General features: G+C 35.4%; 1 protein-coding gene across 2 annotated transcripts; it reads left to right on the top strand.

Annotated features, from left to right (window-relative positions):
• Positions 1-3655: 3655 nt before the first annotated feature.
• LOC149773242 (uncharacterized) lies at positions 3656-17561 on the top strand. 2 transcript variants are annotated; one of them, XM_089946560.1, is made up of 7 exons: positions 3656-3735; positions 6062-6241; positions 7403-7692; positions 11446-11490; positions 14565-14874; positions 15820-15897; positions 16284-17561. In XM_089946560.1, the coding sequence occupies exons 1-7, from the start codon at positions 3696-3698 to the stop codon at positions 16436-16438; spliced, it is 1098 nt and encodes a 365-aa protein (XP_089802686.1). In that variant the 5' UTR covers positions 3656-3695; the 3' UTR covers positions 16439-17561. The 2 variants fall into 2 exon arrangements, with proteins under 2 accessions (XP_089802686.1, XP_089802687.1); XM_089946561.1 differs by lacking the exon at positions 11446-11490.
• The last annotated feature ends 3488 nt before the right edge of the window (positions 17562-21049 follow it).

Genomic DNA, 21049 nt, shown 5'->3' with positions numbered 1-21049 from the left:
TCTGACTTTTGGGGTATGTGCAGTTTGTGACGAATTTCCATAAAAAGTAGTAAATACAAGTGAAATACGCAAACTATTTCGGCAATAATAAAGTCTGCACGAAAGCATCGACTTGATCTACTTGAATTCATAACGAGTAAGTCACCATTTTGATTGATACTAGAAGGTGTCTCTGACCAGTCTGCAAGTATGATGACATCTTTTAATCGACGATCCCCTTCCATGTCTATCATAAAACTTGAGACTGGTGTGAAATTTCTCAAACATAAAACAGATAACAATATTGGTAACACTGACAATTTTCACATGGTCAGTACTGAAAAACGTATTGTAGTACCTTATTTCCGATAAGGTGAATATACTTAGAAATATAATGAATGTTTTTTTTAATGCCATTTAAATATATTAAAATTTAATAAATCCCATCATGTTGATCTTCCAGTAAACTCCATAAAGTAACTTCTGTTCTTTGTCCCTGTATATGATCTCATATATGATTCATTGTCTCTGAGTATTGTTCTCGATAGTTCAAAATATCTATCAGTATAACTCCATTGAGATTTCCCAGGGGCCGTTAGATACCTGTATATCTAACAAGCCGGTATTGATTTTGCTTTTGCTGTAGACTTCCATCAATGTGTCAATATTAGCACGTCATCCCAGCATATGGTTGCTCTGGAGACACATTGTGACATACAATACCATTATGAATTGCATACTAAGCAGGATTCAAGTATTGATGCACTAGTATGTGCACGAACCATACAACATGCACTTGTCAAGGTTTCCGTAGCTTCTCAAGGGTTCGACAGTAATATGGAACCAATCAAATTAAAATTGCATACTAATTAAATGTTAAACATTGCAAATTAAGTGTTATGTTCAGTGTTAAACAGTAAAAAGGACACGCTGGCGACGGACATTTATCCGCGAAAAGGGTGAATGAAATGAGAGATAATGCCAAGATTTTTTCTTTCCGTCTCTAAATACCATATTTTTCCATAATGTTCCTAGAAATTTACCATATTTTGGCAAAGACGAAAACCCACACAATATTTCACATCTAAACTAACCACTGTTTAAGCATATGATGTTGGAATGTAATCTTTATAGGAGCTTAGGAGGAAATTCAATGGCAACCTACTCCTTCTGCTAAGTAACTTCACAATATACCATTTCTCCCATAATTTGAAACACACGAGTCAGAGAAAACAAGTCCGACGCTTTGTGTATTTATAACAAATACTTGTTTAGATTCAAACATTCAATAAAATCCTTCACGTATGAATGTCAACAGCAGGTAAATTCAGAAATGGTTAGGCGAAAACGGGTTAAACTATACTCCCCAGTCTGATTCCAAACTCTATATTGATAGTTGTCTTATCACTGTTGCAAGGGGAAATAGTACTAGGGCTTCTTTTAAAATTCAAGCTAACTTTAGATGCCTGAGATAAAAAAGACCTGGCTTTGATAAAAGTGATAAAAAATAGATTGAAGAGTTGACCGGAAGATTATGCTCCGGTTATAATGAATTTAGTAAGATCTAAAATCATGACTTGACTATGACTCACTTCTCAATTGCTTGGATTGCACGTCTTACCTGCAGATCCTAGATCCCATACACAACCAGGGACTTTGACTTTGCAAAGATTTAAAACTTCCTTTTAAAAGAGCGTCTTTGTTGAGGCAAATGAGCGATCACTTTTTCTCACCCAAGCGACAGAGAAGTCTAACTGTTTTGATAACCTTACTTTTCTTATCTCAGTCTAGTCGTCTCAGTCAAGGTGTCCACGCGCTTATAACTATATTTAAAAAAAGAAACCCTTGTTGTCTTCTACTGGGCCTGACGTAGTTGTACTAAAATGAAACAAGAACAACAACAAATCTATAACAAAAGCATAGTAACTTAAGTTAAATCCATCTTTGAGAACGCACCGTGCAGAAACATTTCGAGAGAGACAAAGACAAACGCATACAATGTCGAGCCTTTTGGTATTATGCTAGTTTGTTCCACACATCACGGCCAATTTTATCCTATATACAGGCCTTATGCTGTGTGAAATGAACTGTGACAGAAAACACTGATCCATGCACATAGACTATAGACCTATACACTTCATAGCCTCTCAACTCTCTTAACAACTACGGAAAACTTAGTAACAGCCAGAAAAGTGTTATATAAAACATGCTTTATTCTAATTCTATTAATCATCTCCGTTGTGCCCCGGCTGAATAAAAAAATATACCAACAATATTTAAAGACAAAAATGCACTTACCAGCCAGAAGGAATCATTTATCCGCCAGCACATTAATCCATAGGCAAATTTCACTGTAGCACTTGCCATATTTCCAGGACAGAAAAATAAATGTTCAAAGAATCTGTGAACTTGAAAATTTAGGACACGGTTATCCGCTAGAGTCTGTTTTTGGAGGGTCTATTATACACGGGGGGTAATTTTACGATGAATATTAAGGACAACGCAAGTATGTCACAAAACGGTTTCAGGTGATCCTCCAAATAACAGGTGATCCTTCAAAGAAAAGAATAGTTATATACGATAGTGACACAGATCTCTAACTACCCATGAATAATAAAGCAAGATGTTACTGTTCGTTACAGCTTGTACTAAGTATAACTACAGTAGTGTTGAGTAGCAAATATAGTTTTATTATTTACAATATAACTTTTCAAAATTGGAAATAATGAAAATAAAAGTTTCTTTAATAAATATTAATTATTTATTGTCAATTTCATATAACATCCATATATTAAATGTGATAATACCTCATTACTATGCGACGTTTAATGTTGTTATTTCCTTTGCTCATGCGTATAAACTGTGTACTTCTGACGTAACGGTCACACCACAGCCTTCATTAACATATTTATATTCACGCGCCGCATGTAAACATTGGACGTGAACACTAGTGAAGAATTCTTTTTACGTTAAAGGAAAATATTGGGTGAGAAAAATGATCTACGTTGGGGTTTGGACCGAGAAAAGAAAATCCCAGTCGCGGTGTTACATTATATGTCTCCCCACTTGGGCAAGCTTCGTGGGGAGACAAATAATATAACCCCTTTGACTGGGATTTCCTTGTCTTGGTCCAAATCCCAACATAGATTATTATATCTAAGATGAACTAAACTGGCTCTTCAGAATGCGAAACAAAATTTCCTCTAATCTATCTAATCCGCCATGCAATTTCATCTTTAGGCACAAATACGAAACATTATATACTCAAACATTAAATCTCATTCAAGAATTTGGAATCGGACTCATTCTTATTTTAGAAGCAACAATGCCCATCTTGCCTGTACTGCAAACTACTATGTTCCTAAATCACAATTTTATTTCTTAAAAGCCCCCAATTCATTCTTTTTCTTCGCCAATTCAAACAAGTCTTCAACCAGTCTCGACAAAATTCAATGCAGAAAGGACGTCCGGCCGTAGATTTTCTTCCCTATATATATACATTTCGAGAGATGTAGACTAGGATGCTTCAATACCTCACGAAACATTAACAAACAGGTTACCCCAAGAAATTCTCTATTTGTAACGCTTTTCATTTACGTGCGGTGAAACCAAACCAGTTACGATTCCGCAGAGATTTCTGGTATGAGCATGTACAATAGGTTTATCTACATTTTGCAGGTCAGGAGGTGACAGATCAGTGGTACAGCGAAGTCAAAATGCATCAGTTCGGAGGTGAATCGGGCTCTCAATCTTCAGGTTTGTTCCATTATTAAGTAATTATCATCTTTCTCCATTTAGCTCTATGTTGACCAAAACTACGAAAATTTTAGAATTATTTTATCTTTTGTTAAAATGCAGTTTTCTCGATGCATGTGTATATATTCGGCAGAAATTGCATTGTCATGATTTAAAAAAAATTAATCCGTGCATATTAACCCTAGTGATATAATTTTAACACTTTTTGATGTACGGGTGTCATAAATTATTTTATTATGGTATACAATTCTTATCCAATTTTTCGATTTGATTTATAATGTACAGTACAGAATCTGAAATTTTTATCTATTTTCTCAAACCCTCCGTTATCATTTTCAAGTTGATGAGTTCTATATCTAAATTTTGTCGTGGTCTGCTTGCATTTTATCCAACAAAATACAAGTTAAATATTTCTCAAAGTTTAAATCAGTTTTATTATTTTATATTTATAGTTTTTATATTTGTTGACATCACTTGCACAATAAAAAAAAAGAACCACACCCCCTTTCTAAATATAAGACTTAACATAGCCATTAAATCGAATAAACACACTTTTGATTTGTTTTCGTGCTTCAACAATGAAGAAATGTGAGGACTCAATGAATTGTCTTCATGCCTTGTTTTTCAAGTTTATTTTGTTTCAGCATTTACCTTCCACTATATGACTCACGGTACTAATTCAGTTCCCATAGTAAACCTATGCAAACACCATGATATTAAAAATTCAATAACTTAAAATTTTTGAGTGCTCATGACCAAACCTATATTTATTAGTATAGATGAAACCAGGATGTCAGCCTCTATGTAGAGGAAAGGATATGAGCCGCGGAATTTTCTGGATCTGCATGTGTTTGAAACATGTGCTTTCAATTCTGCACCAAAGAGTCAGGTGCTAATTTTAGTAATGAGTGTTCCAAACGCAAGACTGTTAAAGGACTGGAATTCCATAAGTAAAGCAATATCTCTATTGTTTTCACTTACAACTAGGATAAACTCTCAAAATATTCTTTTTCTTCAACATAACTTACGTTATTAACCAATCCTGGTCAGCCAAACCCATATATACTCTATTTTATGTTCACCCATTTCCAGGATCGTTCCCATTTTTTCAATATCATTAGTACCGTTTGTCCTATAGTTCAAAATTAAACCATCAGTGACGAATAATGTTTACTGCCATGGAAACCTGAAACGTTTGGAAATTGACGTCTCAAAATCATTGCCTATGTGTAGGATTTACATAAACTTTCCATTTGCTACGTTAATTGTTTAAATTAGTAAACAAACACTGTCAATCTTCATTATGTTAAAACTGGACTAGGGTCACCTTTACGTACAATAGTTTGTCTTAGGTGATCTCTTCAGCCCCCTTTGGTATAGACATAAAAGATGATCAGGTTGTATTACTGATTGGTGCTATTTTGATTGCAGGTGTAACTGTTCTTAAGACTGTTTGTGTCTATCGATCATTTTAACAAAACGATTTTGACTTAAACACATTTTCAAAAAAGTAAATAGTTTCCATGCTAAAGTTAATATGTTAGCTCAAATCACACCGCTGCTGGATGTTTCTTTCTTCGTCAGCTTTCAGGATGATTCGTTTATAGTAGTAAATGGTGCAAATTTCACTTGACACTTCCTGAGTAAAATTTGTATGAAATCAGTAAATCTTTTCCAGTCCATCTTGGCCGTCGCCGCCCACGTTCATAGCTCGCGTTTTAAGATTAAATAATCTAAGGATGAATCAAGTACATCGATGTTCTAAGACAGAACAACGTCCACATCAGTTTGATTCCCATCTCATCCCGAGGCACTCAAAGTACATTTTCTTTCATCTCTTTCCTCTTAATCTTATGTTCAGTTCACTTATTCCCTTACACTGGACTGTTTTCCACATATGGTCACGTATTCCCTTACACTGGACTGTTTTCCACATATGGTCACTTATTCCCTTACACTGGACTGTTTTCCACATATGGTCACTTATTTCCTTACACGGGACTGTTTTCCACATATGGTCAATTAGTCCCTTACACTGGACTGTTTTCCACATATGGTCACTTATTCCCTTACACTGGACTGTTTTCCACATATGGTCAGCAATATTTATATATTGCTTAAAAATAAATGGGTTTCGTCAATTCATGTTTACAATACATCAAAGCAAACGATCAAACTATGACTTCTCTCAATATGCATTCAGCAAATCGGTTCCATTAATTTCTGCAAGACTCCCTTTTGTCATATAGATTGAAACTTTGACGATTGTGGCTAGAATAACGTATATTTAGAAAATGCATTTTAATGTACTCTTCTACTTTCGTAGGTCATTTCACTCAGGTGGTTTGGGTCGACAGCAAGGAAATAGGTATTGGTAAGGCCCAGGCAAAAGATGGGAAGATAATTGTCGTCGCCAGCTATCGTCCTGCTGGTAACATATTGGGGAAATTTGCCAAGAACGTCCTGCCACCTAAAGATGGCAAAATTATCCTTCCAGCACAACCAGGTACAGGTGTGTGTGTGTGTGTGTGTGTGTGTGTGTGACAGAGAAACTAGTTTACTTTCAATCTGGTTAATTATTGGGGTCATATTATTTTACAGATGCAAATATGAGAGTTAAATGTTTCAAAAGAACTATCGGGGCTAGTGTGATATATGTATACTATTACTATCGTGTGTTTTATGAAGAAAATTTTTACGTTATAAGGAGCCATCGATTTAGTAAGTACGCAAAAATCTGGCAAAGCTTGAATCCTCCTCCCTCCCTGTACACATGCGTATCTCCTTTTACCTCCCCCACCTGCGTACGTACGCTTGACGCACACCCCCCCATTCTATAGAACGGCCTATATTTAATTCACGCATAAACGATCAAGGATTTATAATATTAAAGTATTTAATAAAACAGTCCACCGACCTTGAATGTCTGGCAGCATAAAAAAATCAGCTGTGTAACTTTATAAAATTTGTCAAGTGACCGCTAATATTCATAAGCCTTTATCTTTACTAAGTGAGTTCGTTACATAGTCCCTGCCATCTACAATCCTGATGAAATTCAGTGCATCTATTATAAGTACAGATTCAACAAGACTATCTTTTTTATGTTAGACACTAAACTGGATACAACCTACAAAAAATTTCATAAAATTTGTTGCGGTTTATGGAATAATTACATTTGAATTAAAGTACAGGAAGTTGCAACACATGTGCTCATCCGTTTATCATGCACATGTTTTTACATATACTATCTTGTTGCTTTCTAGTTAGTTGACGTCTTCACTTTTTAGCAATGATTTTCTCACGCAATAACAGCAGACTGGTGCTGTTAGGTTAGTGATACATACTAATGTCAACGAACGCAGTTACCCGATATTTGCACATCTGAAGCAAGGCCCTGGTGATTAAAGTCAAGGCACGGGTGTAGATCGCTGCAAATCTGGTTTCTTTATTTAACGACACAGGGTCAGGGACGAAATGAAAGGAGGGCTGAGGTAAAGAAAAATATGAAGGGTCGAAATTTGTGGTCACTAATCATCACAGGGGCATATATGGTATCTACATAGTCAGTGTGCTTCAATACATCGTTCATTTGTGTAATTAAATATTTCCTGCATGCTCTCAGTAAATGCATTCCCAATTAAGGGTTGTAATATACTTTATTATTTAGCTGCTAGTAGTTCTGGCGGACTGACGGTAGATAAACCATCTGGAGGACGTCAAAGTCCATTTTCTAGTCGATTCGACGAATTCAAGAGCGGATTTCGTGATTCTTCATCCAGTTCTGGTGGAAGCGGAACTGAAAGACGAACCACAAAGACATACACTGTTACGGAAGGGAGCGGACCAAATGCTGTCACTAAGACAATCACTGAAGAGACAGTCATCAAGCCGGATGGGTCTAAGGTCACAACGAAGAAGGTGACTACATCTACGGGCGGAGGGGCATCAGATCTCAAGGTATAAATATTATTCGTATAATCACTGTAAGTGTTTCTAGTTTTCATGATATCAACCACGGGTGCATTGCATATAATGTTTGCTTCTTATAATCTATCCGAGCAGCGGAAATATAAGGAAGAATGAACTCACCTTATAGAAAAACATTTTCGCAAGAAAACTGGTGTCGAAAATAAGTTACTGATTATTTTTTATATTGATAATGTTTCACGTATTTTGTATGACACTGGACTTCAAAAGATCTTACTGGAAAGAGTTTGACAAGGAGACGAAATGAATATATACTTCTTAAATAGTCTCACACTTCATACCTACGCCTGTGTTGGGAGGTTCTGCATACCATCATCTTTCTTCAAGACCAAGATGAAAAATTTCCTCTGGTTCTTGGGCAATGAAGAGACTTTCACACACACACACACACACACACACACACACACTGCAGTATTTAATTTCAGCTATTCTTTAATCAATCGGCGGTGCTTTATCCTGGATGAACTAAAAATCACCAGGTACTTGATCCTTAATATGTGAACAAAATTTTTGCTGAAAGTAATTGCCGAGATATGATGAAATGTTTTAATCTGTAGAATTTCTCTGATAATACAACTTATCAGTAATGCAGAATCTTCTGTTATGCGCATTCTCGATATACGTACAATATTTTCATGTTCCAATTTTCTCTTTCTTTTCCAAATATGATTCCTTCATTGAAACTGCAAGTGTCCGATATTCTTATGATTTGGTTAAATTTATTGGTTCATTCCATAGTTAATGAGCAATTGTTATTGTGAATAGTTTTGGAGCAATAGTTGTCAACATTATGGAGTGTAGTTCATAATAATGCTTGTTTGAGAAATAAGGATAGTTTGTTGGGACATGAGACAGAAGAGTATTGCTCATAATTAATCGTTTTGAAACGCGCACCTTACAAATGCAGAAAAGACATAATAATTGCAATCATGTTCAACGTTAGCTTGACTAGCATTATATAAGACGGGGAACCAGTCAACAAAGACCTAAACGTGCTGCCATATAATATAAGCCATATAATATAACGGCATATAATTTTCTATGTCGTTCACTTAAAGTCATCAATAGAAGGAACTGTTCGCTCCACACAGCGGACACACTTCTGAATATATCGCTGCTCTAATAGCTGTTTTAACACTGGGTCATCTAAGCTTTGTGTATCGTATGTGCACAGCAGAACACGAGTAAGTTAACCGGATCCGAATTTACATATCTTATCATATACCTTAATGACATTTCAACGAGCGTAAAAGAACCAGACTATGCCTGATGGTTAGGGTGTGATTCATTGTGATGTTTGCTGCATGCTACCATATCACATCGTCAGCCCTGTGTTCCATAACTGCAATGAAACTTTCCTGCCTTTCTCTACCTGTGTTCTAGGGAATTTCGTTCAACTAGATTCTCACATAGATCCAAGAGAAGTTAGCAATACAAGGGTTTAATAAAATTATTCGTTGGAACCCGGTCTAAACTGGTCAGCCAGTATCATTGGCTGTTAGTAAGTATAAAATATGCGTCTGCAGATTGGTTAGTGATAATGCCATTTATACAACAGTGGCGTCATTCCCATAACGGCTTGTCTGGAAACTACCCTCTGAACAGCACTGATTGCTTAGAAGCTTCAAATTGGCGATGTATATCATGGGAAATAACGTACAGAGATTTAGAACTGTTGCTAAAATCGAAGATGATAGTTATCTACAATCTCCTGACTATCAGAAGTGTGGTGCATTGTCAGCGAATTAAAAATGCTAGCCTGCGTTAACGGGCTCACTTCGGCTTTCATCGCTATAAAGTGGGGAGCCAAATCAAAACATCATTCAGAACATCTCCAGCCTTTTCCATCGCTTGCCAGAGAAAATCCCCAACGTGAATAAAGGTCATTTTGAATTGGCCGCAAGCCCGTGGTTGTTGTTGAATCTTGATAACTTCTTGACGTCGCAATAACTAGTTGGTGTGTCATCCATAACAGCAACGTTAGAATTAGTTCAGGATTTTAGAACAGGCGGAATTATTAAGTTATTTCATTGGTGAAACGTCCTGGAGTATTATTTTCAACACATGTCATTTTATAATAATATGTTCTTTGCACGTCTAGCTAGATGTTCGTCCGCCAAAAACCTACCAATTTGGGAAGTGACACAATGGTTATTTTAGAGTCTCTTTTAAAGAGTCGTATTTATTTTGCTCGCATCGGAACGATACAAGGATGTTTCGAACGTCTAGGATCTGGGGAAAAAAGAACACGAAACAAAACGCGGCTGCCCGAAATTAACGGGCGCTAGACAGCGCTATAAACGTTGACTATTGTAAAACTAAATGTAACAGATAGTGCAAAGCATGCAAATTCACACCTCAAAAATAAAGAAAGATAAAAGTTCTATAAGAACGAATGTGGTATGAACAATATTGTTGTATACAAGTCTGATGTCTGTTTGACGTCATGTTCGTTATGAAGTCCTAATATCGACCAAGTCAATACCGTCTTCAGACCCTTGTATGGTGAATATCTCGGTGAGCGAAGACAGAGTCTGGTCGGACGGAGACTGCATATTAAGCAAAATGTACTAAATCAATTGCAAGGAAAAGACTGCTGCAAATGCATTTTAACCTAGGTGTGATGCAGCTATCAAAGCATTTTACGGTTTAATCGATGCGAAATTGTCCCAGCGCTGTAACAGCGGCTTTATCCCATCCAAGGTGGTGACACACTGTGAGTAGTATGCGAAGAGCATATACCCTTACCTGCCATCATGTTTGGCAACAAACGCTTCGAGTCTATACTAGTCGTAGTAGATTTTGCGCTATACGTTAAACCAACATACGACATTGTATTAATACACCATTTTGGATAAGAATGTTGAAATTTTCTGCGGAACTGAAACAGCCATCCAATGATTGTAAAACTATAACGAAATGTTAAGTAAAGAATACATCAACAGCCACCGACGTGTAAAGAGGCAAATCAGACCAGACAACATGATAACATAAAAATATCTAAGCGAACATTAATGTTTTTTTTTTAAAAGTCGTTTGCTATCATGGTTTTTTCTATTTAAATTTAGACACAATGCCATCATCAATTATTACAGGGAATTATACATTACGGCACTACATTTTTATTGCTTAGTTTCCAATTATGTTAAATCGGATTTAATTTGACATTAGCAATCATTTTTCTCAATAAACTGGCAAAGTATAAATGTCACATGTTTATGAAAACATTTTAATACTGTATTTTGTGTTTATTTTAATCCATATATGCAGTATAAAATTACTTAGTTTTCCGCAGTAAAATTATACAACACCACCTGTCGCGTTAAATTCGATCATATATTGCGTACTCTTAAAAAGCGATTCTCATTCGCACGAAGAGAGATATAAGTCGGCGAGGTACTATATTTTGAAGACAGCAATATTTATTTAACTCTCGCACAGCTAGAAATAAAAACAGACCCAACACAGTTTGTAACTCATATCTAAGTTGACGTTCTGAAGAAATTTACATAGTCCAGACATGTGGTTGCAACGCTGGTGTTGTCTCGGATTTAAGGTAAATGCTTTGGTAGTATTTGTTGGAATTTAAGGTAGAAATTGATCTTCACTTATGTCTAGCATAAATAAATAAGTTTAATGACTCATGACTTGATTAACAGCTCATATTTTATTATCTTTAATTTGATTAACATAGGCTGATAAAGCATTTTTGTTTTCTTCCAGGACTTAGAACATTTTGAAAATGTTCGGTTAGACGATGGTAATGAGGTATGCATTTTAAACAGTCTGTATTGTTTTCGTGTTGCTGGCAATGTAGAATAGCAGCTGTTGTCAGATGCTCATGGCTGCGTGTGACTTTAAAACAAGTTCGAACCATAACAGGTTATCTCCCTTGCTATACTATAACATTTGAAGAGACAATTACAACAGCTTTTTTTCTGTAGGCGTCCCAATTAAATATGGTCTATACAAGATAAAATATTGTCATCATGAAGGCTTTATTCAATGCTAAAATGTAAATGGCTTCCATACAATGTTTGAAAAGCAAATTAGATAAAGGCATATATTGCATGGCACGTCGCGGAATGTTGTATTGTCCTCCGGTGACATTAATGAAGGACAAGCTGAGTGAAAATCTCCTACAAATGCCTCCAAAAAGTTTAACGATACTGGCCGTACCTATTCTGCATGGAAAATGTTCCGTCGCACAAGCGTAAAAATAACCTCTCGTCGTTTGTTAGCTAAATAAACCAATAACATTGGACTATCGACAAATACTATCTCTGGCAACGCGTGAATGAACTATTGCTGAATTACAGGAACACTAACAGGCTGTCTAATCATTCACGTGCTTGTGTATCAATTAGTTGCTACGACACCTACCTGACTTTCACTATATATCATTTACAAAATTTAAATCGTATTGACTTCCACACTTTCCAACCATTTTTCAAGACATTTTCTGTTTATACTCAACGTTTGTATTATTTAGGCTGATTGATATATAGACGTTTCTATAAAAAAATTAAAAACTTTGTATGTGGCTAAGCATGTATTCATTTATACAGATTGATACACAGACTATTATAAAAATATCATCATGTGATGTGCTAATTGATTATCCCTGATTTGGTATTCGTGATCCAGACAACGGTGTATCAAGCGATCCACGTAGTTAGTGTACCAACCATACAGTTGGTACCGTACCAATTAGTATAAAATCAAGATAAAGTTCTGGTAGTTATTTTAAATTTCTCGTTCTCTGAGAAATGCATCATCCCATGGAATTTGAGAATTTATCGATTCAGGATGAAAGTTTCTTGTGAACGCTAATTATAAATTATACAACGGAGTCATTCATTTAGTTTTGTGCAGTTTTTCTATTATTGAGAAAATCTAATTAAAAACCTCTCGTTCGACAGATTTAAGAAGTTAAATATATTTTAGCGTAACATCATCAATTTGATCATGCATTTTTGCTCTTTCAAGGAATCGGTTAGAGAGACCAGCATCGAACCACTTGATCAAATTGAATAAGATACAAACAAGGGAGATAATAGGTTTTGTTCCCGCTTGGAGTGATAGAGCTTCAGTAGAAATGCGCTTTTAAGCAAGATTTCACCTGCACGCTGCTTCTATTTGGAGATAATATGCACTAACATGCTATAATATAGATCCCATGTTATTTAGTTGCACCGTCAAACTGTACGTCCGTGTAAATAAAAAACCCGCTATAACGTAATAAGAATGAATTGAGTGTTTATCGTAAGGAAAGGAGAAGAGACCTTGACTGGGAACCAACACCGTACTGGGTTACCTGTTGTTAAAAACGCATTGGAATTTCGAATACAATAAAAGAGTTGGTTAAGTCTCACTAGTAGTGCATTATTTTCTTTCAGTTTTGAAAAAACGTTTTCTGTCGCACTATCTTTTAATATGCTTGTTGTGAGACCTGGAATGTAGATACATTTACATAAATCGCGCGATATCGATATTATCAGAGTTATTTGATTTGGTTTTAGACCTTGGACCAATCGTTGTTTTAGTGGGATGTACCTTATGATGTTTGAATACTAATACTCAATTCAGAACCAGAGATACCGATCTAAGTTTTCTTTATTTCTGTTACAATGTTTCTTACCCTACCATAAGCATTTTCATTTTCTTATGCGGTGTTAAGGACTAATAAAGCTACTTTGAACTTGAGACTTTTTAAAAAGGTGATTTGAAAACCAAACTGTTTCAAACCATCAACACATAGACCTATAATTGTACTTGCTGTTGCATGGCCGTATGGTTTTATCGTTTAAGAAATGTAGCCTGAGAATTTACAATATGTGTTTAGGGTCAATGGCCAAATCAACGTTCAGCTATTACATCCCTAGTGGATCTTGATTTCCTTGAAAATTCATGTCCATCCGTTAAAAAGCTCGACTCGACTCCAGATCCTATTGGAAAATGTCCCTACCAATCCGAGTACGATTTCTAATTCTGGAGTACTCGAAATTTTGAAAAATGTCTTATGACAGCAGGGCTAAGTGGTTTGGTTCACTTTTCTACCACGGTCAGAAAGACGTTAGAAGCAACGTTCACAATACCATTTTAACAGTGAATCGCTTCAGTCCATATTTTCTTTCAGTAACATGATTTAACGGTTTTGACATTTTTGTTTAATGGAAGATGATTTGTTGAAATTTTGATAATTGATTTAAATGGTAAAATTGAAACCCCAAATTTACATTTTTAACTTTATACGTTGAACTATATTATAGCATGACCTACTCAACGAGAACAATAACAACTATACTATTATTATTATTAGTGGTATTGCTGTTGTCGACGGCGATGGGGCGATGGTAGTAGTAGTAGTTTGTAGTGGTTGCTGTTGAGCTATATTCTTACACACACACACACACACACACACACACACACAATTGTTGTTGAGCATAGTGATATTAGTTGTATTATTACTAGTGGGTATTGCTGTTATTGCTGGTGACGATGCTTTTAATCAAAGGCGGTGGTGGTGGTAGTTGTAGTTATTTGTAGTTATTTAATCAACTGCGGTGATGGTAGAGGTAGATATTAGTAGTTATTGAAAAATATTTTACGAAGCATATATTTATTAGTGTTGAGCTTGACTTGAATTTGGTGCTCCAAACTTTTGAGACTGAGGAATCTGCTCATGTGACATCTTAATGTCACTTAATCTAACTGATATATTTTTTAATAAGCAAGATTAAGGTTATCGACATATGCAACATTACAGAAAAGAATGTGACCGGTTCCTGGATGCAATTTTATAGCAAGATTATGTTTCATTTCCATATGCAACATTTCAGAAGAAGAAAGTGACGGGTTCCAGGAGGAAAAGTTCCAGCTCCTCGTCATCTGATTCCTCTCCAGAAACTAGGAGGCCACAGAAGCTCAGTGAGTTCATTGATGACGCAGTCAAGTCGCATAACGAGTACCGGAAACTTCATGGAGTGGGACCGCTAAAGCATGCGAAAGACTTGAGCGAGTTCGCCCAGAAATGGGCAGAGCACCTTGCCGCCACGAACAGCTTCCAGCACAGTGATTGTACCCATAAAGGGGAACGGATAGGAGAAAATATCGCCTGTAAATGGTCGTCATCAGGGGCAGATTACACAGGTTTGTGACAATAATTAAGAAATTACAAAAATAAAACCAGCTCGCAAGGAAACAAAGAAACGAACTAACGAACGGATGAATGAATGGATGGGTGAATTACCAATCATCTGACAGTTCTGCTTTAGAATATGATAGTGAGCGTACGATCGATGAATCAAATTTTCGAACTTCTTTTCACAATGCGTGATTTATTAATAAAACTGCACGGTAAATTTGATGGCCTTGTGTAGAATTGTTGTTATTTTTTGTATGTTTAATTCTTTTCGTAGATTCTTTAGATAGAAACAGGTGGAAAAGAACAGTACTGTAAAGATTAGATGTGTAGAATCACGTTGCTAATTTCAATGTCTTGCGACGCTTTTTGTAGAACTTTGGAAACATGGTAAACATTATGCGAACACAGTGTTAAAAAGGAAGTACATTTCTTCCAGATTCTTGAAACATAAAGTCGATGCTAGTAGTAGCATTGAGTAAATCCAGAGCGCCATCTGGGGGCACATCCTTCTTTCGAGACTCTTTTAATTGTGCTAATTTCGAAACTGATTATTTGCTTTCTTACATGTTATACTATCTTCAGATCAGGTATATAATGATTGCCCGGAGTGAATTTATTTGACACAGAAAATGTCTACGGTAGCAAAGTAATTTAGTCAGTGGACAGTGGAAGTATTTCAGCATGACTTCCTACCACAACCGGGTACAAGATTTATGTAGTTATCTGGAATTCATGAAGAGGGTTTTGTAAGGTACGAGCTCGATTGTTTGTTTTTTAAATAATGGTAATTGTTTTCAGATTAAAGATATTTTCTTAGTAGTCCAACGACTTTTTACTAATAGTTTTAGCAGGAGGCGTACACGATTGAAACGGTATAAAAAAACTAATGCAGAAATGTATTAGTTGTGCTCTCCATGCCTCCGGTTATTAAACCATCATTTATCTGGCAGGCAAAGAAGCAGCTGACCAATGGTACAGCGAGATCAGCAAACATGATTTCACCAGGGAACCCAGATCAACTGGCTCAGGTATGGAAATCAAAATTCTAGCCTCTCGATCAGATCTTAACTACTTTGTCTAATTTCGGATATGTCACATTTTAAGGATCTAATTTAATACTGAAATAAATAATGCACACCATGTAGTGTTTTGTAATTTATCTTAAGAACGTTTTGTTGTTAGTTTTGCAGAATGTTCTTTTCAAAAGTACGAAAACCTATCTTGTCATTGCTGCTCTCCCTACCTCCCACTTTCTTTTCCTCTCTCTCCCTCCCTCCCTATATATATATATATATATATATATATATATATATATATATATATATATATATATATATATATATCGTTGAATTAAACGGAGTGTGTATTTAATTAAGATATTTTGAATATACAAAATCGGTTCTGCATCTTACAGGACACTTCACACAGATGGTATGGAAAGAGAGTAAAGAGATGGGCATTGGAAAAGCCAAGACATCAGGTGGCAAGGTGATCGTGGTGAGCAACTATCGGCCGGCAGGGAATCTAGTTGGTCACTATGTGGAGAATGTCCCTCCCCCCAAGAAATAATTTTAAATATTACTGCGTTTGGGCAGACTGTCTCTATCTGTTCGTTAAAAGAGACTTTGATTGCACCGATTGATTGCTGTACATGATTAGCAATGGACACTGAATGCCTGAAACAGTAATATATGTTATATTATTGAAAAATACGTGGTTAATTATCTGATGAAATACCTATAAAATAATTTGACAGGTGGCAAGGAGAAATGAAACTAGTGCGGAAATTGTTCTATCACCGAAAAATAATTTGCTATAAAATGAAACAGCTTGTTATTCCAAATATCAGATCGGACGGAAAATCAACAAAGAAACAAAGGAAAATTGGAGTAATGCATTCGAAGATTAATATCTGCCGGAGCTAAAATATATTTCAACAGAATCTTGTACGACTAATACTAGAAAGTAAAAAGTAAAACGTCAGGGGAGTTTTAACTTTCAACGTTAAAGTTCATCAACCATATTGCATTCATTGTTATTTGCTATCCTTTTGTATGGTACAATGTCTGTGTTATTAAAATTATTTCCTTCAGAGTGTAGGCAACAATTCCATAAAATCAGCATTACATAAACGTGATTGAGATATCCTTTTTTCTTTAATTCATTCTGTAATAATTTCCTGGTTAAAAGAGCTTGACGTTATTATATTCATTGGATTTTGTTTCATTTATAGATTCCAGGTTTAAGTTGACTTTTAATATCGCGTTTACTAAATTTTAATTTTATTGTTTTATTATTTAATCTCTGCAGATAAAGGGTTACATTCAAAGACATTCCCCCATGTTTACAAATCGTTTGAACCGAATCGGCTAGATACATTTGTGTACAAATGTAAACCAGGCGTATAGACTATGCATTGTTCAGAACGACACGATATCCATTATACAGAAATTTACAGTCTTATGTATGGCTTGAAATCAATGAACAGTTATGTAAATGTTTTTGAAAAAAATATAATAATGGCTAATTCGTTCCAAGACAAATTTTTCACAAAAGTATATATATTATATATATATATATATAACATTCCATTATTGACAATTATACATTATATTTGCTTTTATCATTACTTTTTTAATACACATAATTATGAGTTTCAACATGATTTTTGCTAATTAAATATTGAAAGGAACTGTCTCTTCTTTCCGTAATTTTTGTGCACTAAAGCATAAATATCTCACTCCTAATAATCAATGACCATTCTCTCTTCAAGTAATAAAGAACCGGTTTTTTTTCGCACGGAAGGGACCAATTGAACACTTTTATAATAACACTAAAGAAATTACTATTACTACTACTACAATAACTACTAATGCACAATTACTAACTCGTTTGGGAACTTATTATGCCACCATACCTACAAAGTTTGATAAACATTCGTTCAGAATTACGGTGTCCCTGTTCTGGCCATGATGGTAGCGAGCCTGACTAATCATATGCCAGACCATACATACAAATCGGCTTATGAGCCAATTCATCTTAAAGCTCAATCTCTCCCAGATCTGACGGAGTTCCACTACATCTAATCACTACATAGTCTCCCGGACTATGAAACGCTTGCCCAATGACATGGTTGTACCACCATTTAAACATCCTGTTGGATTTTACATTTCAGCATACTAGTTTTTTATATTAGGTAGCAGTATATTTCAGTTGCATAACAATGGAAACATTAATTTGTAAGGACGCAAGAACGGTCGGAACATTCCAGAGATAGTACACCCACAGAACGACTTCTACTTCATATTGGTATATCCTGTCAGTGAGGGTTGCTGACGTTACATCGCTATGCCCACGTCAGCTATTTCAGTGCTCGTGAAAGAACATTAACTTCTTGACTAGACCCGCGCGAGTCTCAGTCATATTGTCCCAAGCTACATTTAGAATATAGCCTGATTTCTTCAGCCAATAGGGTTGTTGAATTACATAACTTGATGGTGAAATATTTCGAATAAACTAAAACATTGTGGGATTCTGATTGGCTGTTGGTCAAAACGCTGGTAGGCAATTCCAACACAAATGTTCATAAAACTAGTTACACTCTGTATAGATGTAATAGGCAACTGCACTCCGTATACAGTATACAATGCTTGGAGCACGTACCACTGTATCAAAATTGAGAGAGAGAGAGAGAGAGAGAGAGAGAGAGAGAGAGAGAGACCAATATGTTAACAAACGATAAGATAATAAATATCCACTGTAACAAATAAATATTACTTAATCGTGTTCGATATTTTCTGCAGAACCAACCGACAACAGAAAAATACCCACCCGCTTTCATATTAAAATTTCATCAGTTGTTGTTCCGAGGTAGCATTTTTCCAAGTAGCACCAACTCCTTATGCAGTCGGCTTCTGCTCTATTTTCTTCCAAAACATCCTTTGAAACAAAATGGATATGTCTCTAATAACCATGTAAAAGCTATCTAAATCAGTGTAATTGAAGTATGGATCCAGATCGTTCTCTGTATCTTCTCCTTCTCGAGATTGATGATGTTAAAACTGACAAGCAGCAGAGGGACATAGAGAAATTATGAGACAGACACACAGAGAGCGACATACAGAAAGAGAAGTTAGAGAAAATAAAAGAATATACAAGTCAATGGTAAGTCAAGCATAAAAATGAATTGGATGAATTGCAAATAAAAAAAATTTGACAGGTTTTGGAATTAATTCATTTTCGTTCCTCATTTCATTCGGTCTGATATCCTCTTCGTGTTGAAGTTCTCATAAGGAATCGATATATACAGTTGGTCGTACTTTCACTGTTTGGAATGTTAACCTTACAATATTTGTACTTCCTTTATATAAACCAGCTTTACCGTTGGAATCTTAAGTAGATGCTTTATTTATTTAATCAATGAATCGAAATAGTAGCGCATAAATAGAAGCAAATTAACAGTTTCAAACAGGATCAGGAATAGTTGCAGAACGTTTTGTAGAGGATGCTGTCTGAAGAGATGTGAAAAATTATCTCCCTCTATCTATATACATCTTCTTGTAGCCATTTCAACTGCACTTGAAATATAATTATGCGTACTTGTATATGATATAAATATTTTTTGTTAAAAATTCAAATGAAATACATTATACGTTGTTCTAACAGTGATATAGAACTTGCCAAAAAATGAATCTATTCCATGATTTAGAAAGTGCATATGACGCACATAATCTTAGAATATTTTGTTCTATCCCAACTTGTATCTCATATCATTTAAAACAGTATTTTTTTTTAGCAATGTACAATCTGCACATAGCCCTTACCAGTGTACTGAAACTACTCTTCTAAAAGTAGTTAATGACATTCTTTCTGCTTTGGATAGCGGAAAGATTACAGTCTCGCCATCCTTGATTTATCTGGAGCATTTGGCACAATAGACCATGATATATTACTTCACCGTCTCCAGCATGTATTTGGCGTTCATGATACAGCCTTACTGTGTTTCAAGTCCTACTTGGTCAATATGACATAACTTATGTCTGCAAATGTGCCAATTACATATACAAAACATTGCACAATCTTAAATACAGTGTGTGTCCTTAATTGTGAAGCTAGGCCAGAATGGATACACTGTCGATATCCATCAACAGTGAAATAGATTCTTATTCAATATACTACTCCCACCTTAAGAGGCAAAATATTGAATATTGACCAAAATTTAGGAACTGTATGATGAGGTATCACCTGAGATCTTTGAAAGGAATGTAATGTATACAAGTAGATGACATCTTTCTCTCAGTTTTTACAAACCAGTATACAGTCAGTAACAATTAAGTTTCAGAAAGATAACAGGGTGTATCCATTTCCATTTCTTCAATTCGAAACTTTAATTCTTTCATGATTCGTTGTCAAAAAAAATACATAAGCATCAGTTTCCCTCACATAGTACGCATCTTTCTTGCATGTTATACTGCGGTGTTTGCAGAGTTACAGTCTAATAAACAGGTGTCCTGTTATCTACATTCTTCATCGTTTTTGAAAATAATAGTTATATTATTTATTATAGGTACCAGACAAGTAAACTGGTGTTCAAGTACCTTTAGTTCTACATACATAAAATTCATGTGAAGGAGTTTACCCCAACACACACATTATAATTGTCCAGATTCACTTGTCATTTTTATGATCAGTTTTAATAAACAATGGCTCAGTTGGGCCCAATTATGCTCACGGTGCCTACGTATTAACAGTTGACCATTTTACTAAGTCAATATAGTATTGTAAGAAAACATCCTATGTAAACTATCCCTCAAACGTTATATCATGTTAATTTTACCTACTACTTAACATTATTTATGCATATTTAGTATCGAAGTTATCCACAATCTTAATGATAATAAACGGAACAAGTCAAACATATTTTAATAAGCTTAATGAAACCTATGCAAAATCATTCGTGCTAACTTTCAAAACTGCTTAAAATCTTGATGATATAAGTCCACATTCCAATTTTGGGCACGACAGGATTAGAGTTATTGCTTTTGATTGGTATTAGATTAAACCAATCACATGCAAGATCATGTCGTAAGTATGTATGGATCTCAGTCAACAAGATCTTGATCATTAAAGCGCTCATTCTATCTTTGATAAAATTCGAATCAAGAATAGGGATTCTAGAGT

Source organism: Sinohyriopsis cumingii, unplaced genomic scaffold (genome assembly GCF_028554795.1).
Source record: "Sinohyriopsis cumingii isolate HCF-2022 unplaced genomic scaffold, ASM2855479v2 utg000775l, whole genome shotgun sequence".
NCBI classification, from domain to species: domain Eukaryota; kingdom Metazoa; phylum Mollusca; class Bivalvia; order Unionida; family Unionidae; genus Sinohyriopsis; species Sinohyriopsis cumingii.
This window is presented reverse-complemented; position numbering and strand designations above follow the sequence as displayed.

What these genes read in the sequence shown, in the direction of transcription:
- LOC149773242 (XM_089946560.1), top strand. Translation starts at nt 3,696, where the DNA reads ATGCATCAGTTCGGAGGTGAATCGGGCTCTCAATCTTCAG. An exon ending in GGTTAGACGATGGTAATGAG is followed by an intron (nt 11,491 to 14,564) that starts GTATGCATTTTA and finishes GCAACATTTCAG; the next exon opens with AAGAAGAAAGTGACGGGTTC. An exon ending in ATCAGGGGCAGATTACACAG is followed by an intron (nt 14,875 to 15,819) that starts GTTTGTGACAAT and finishes TTTATCTGGCAG; the next exon opens with GCAAAGAAGCAGCTGACCAA.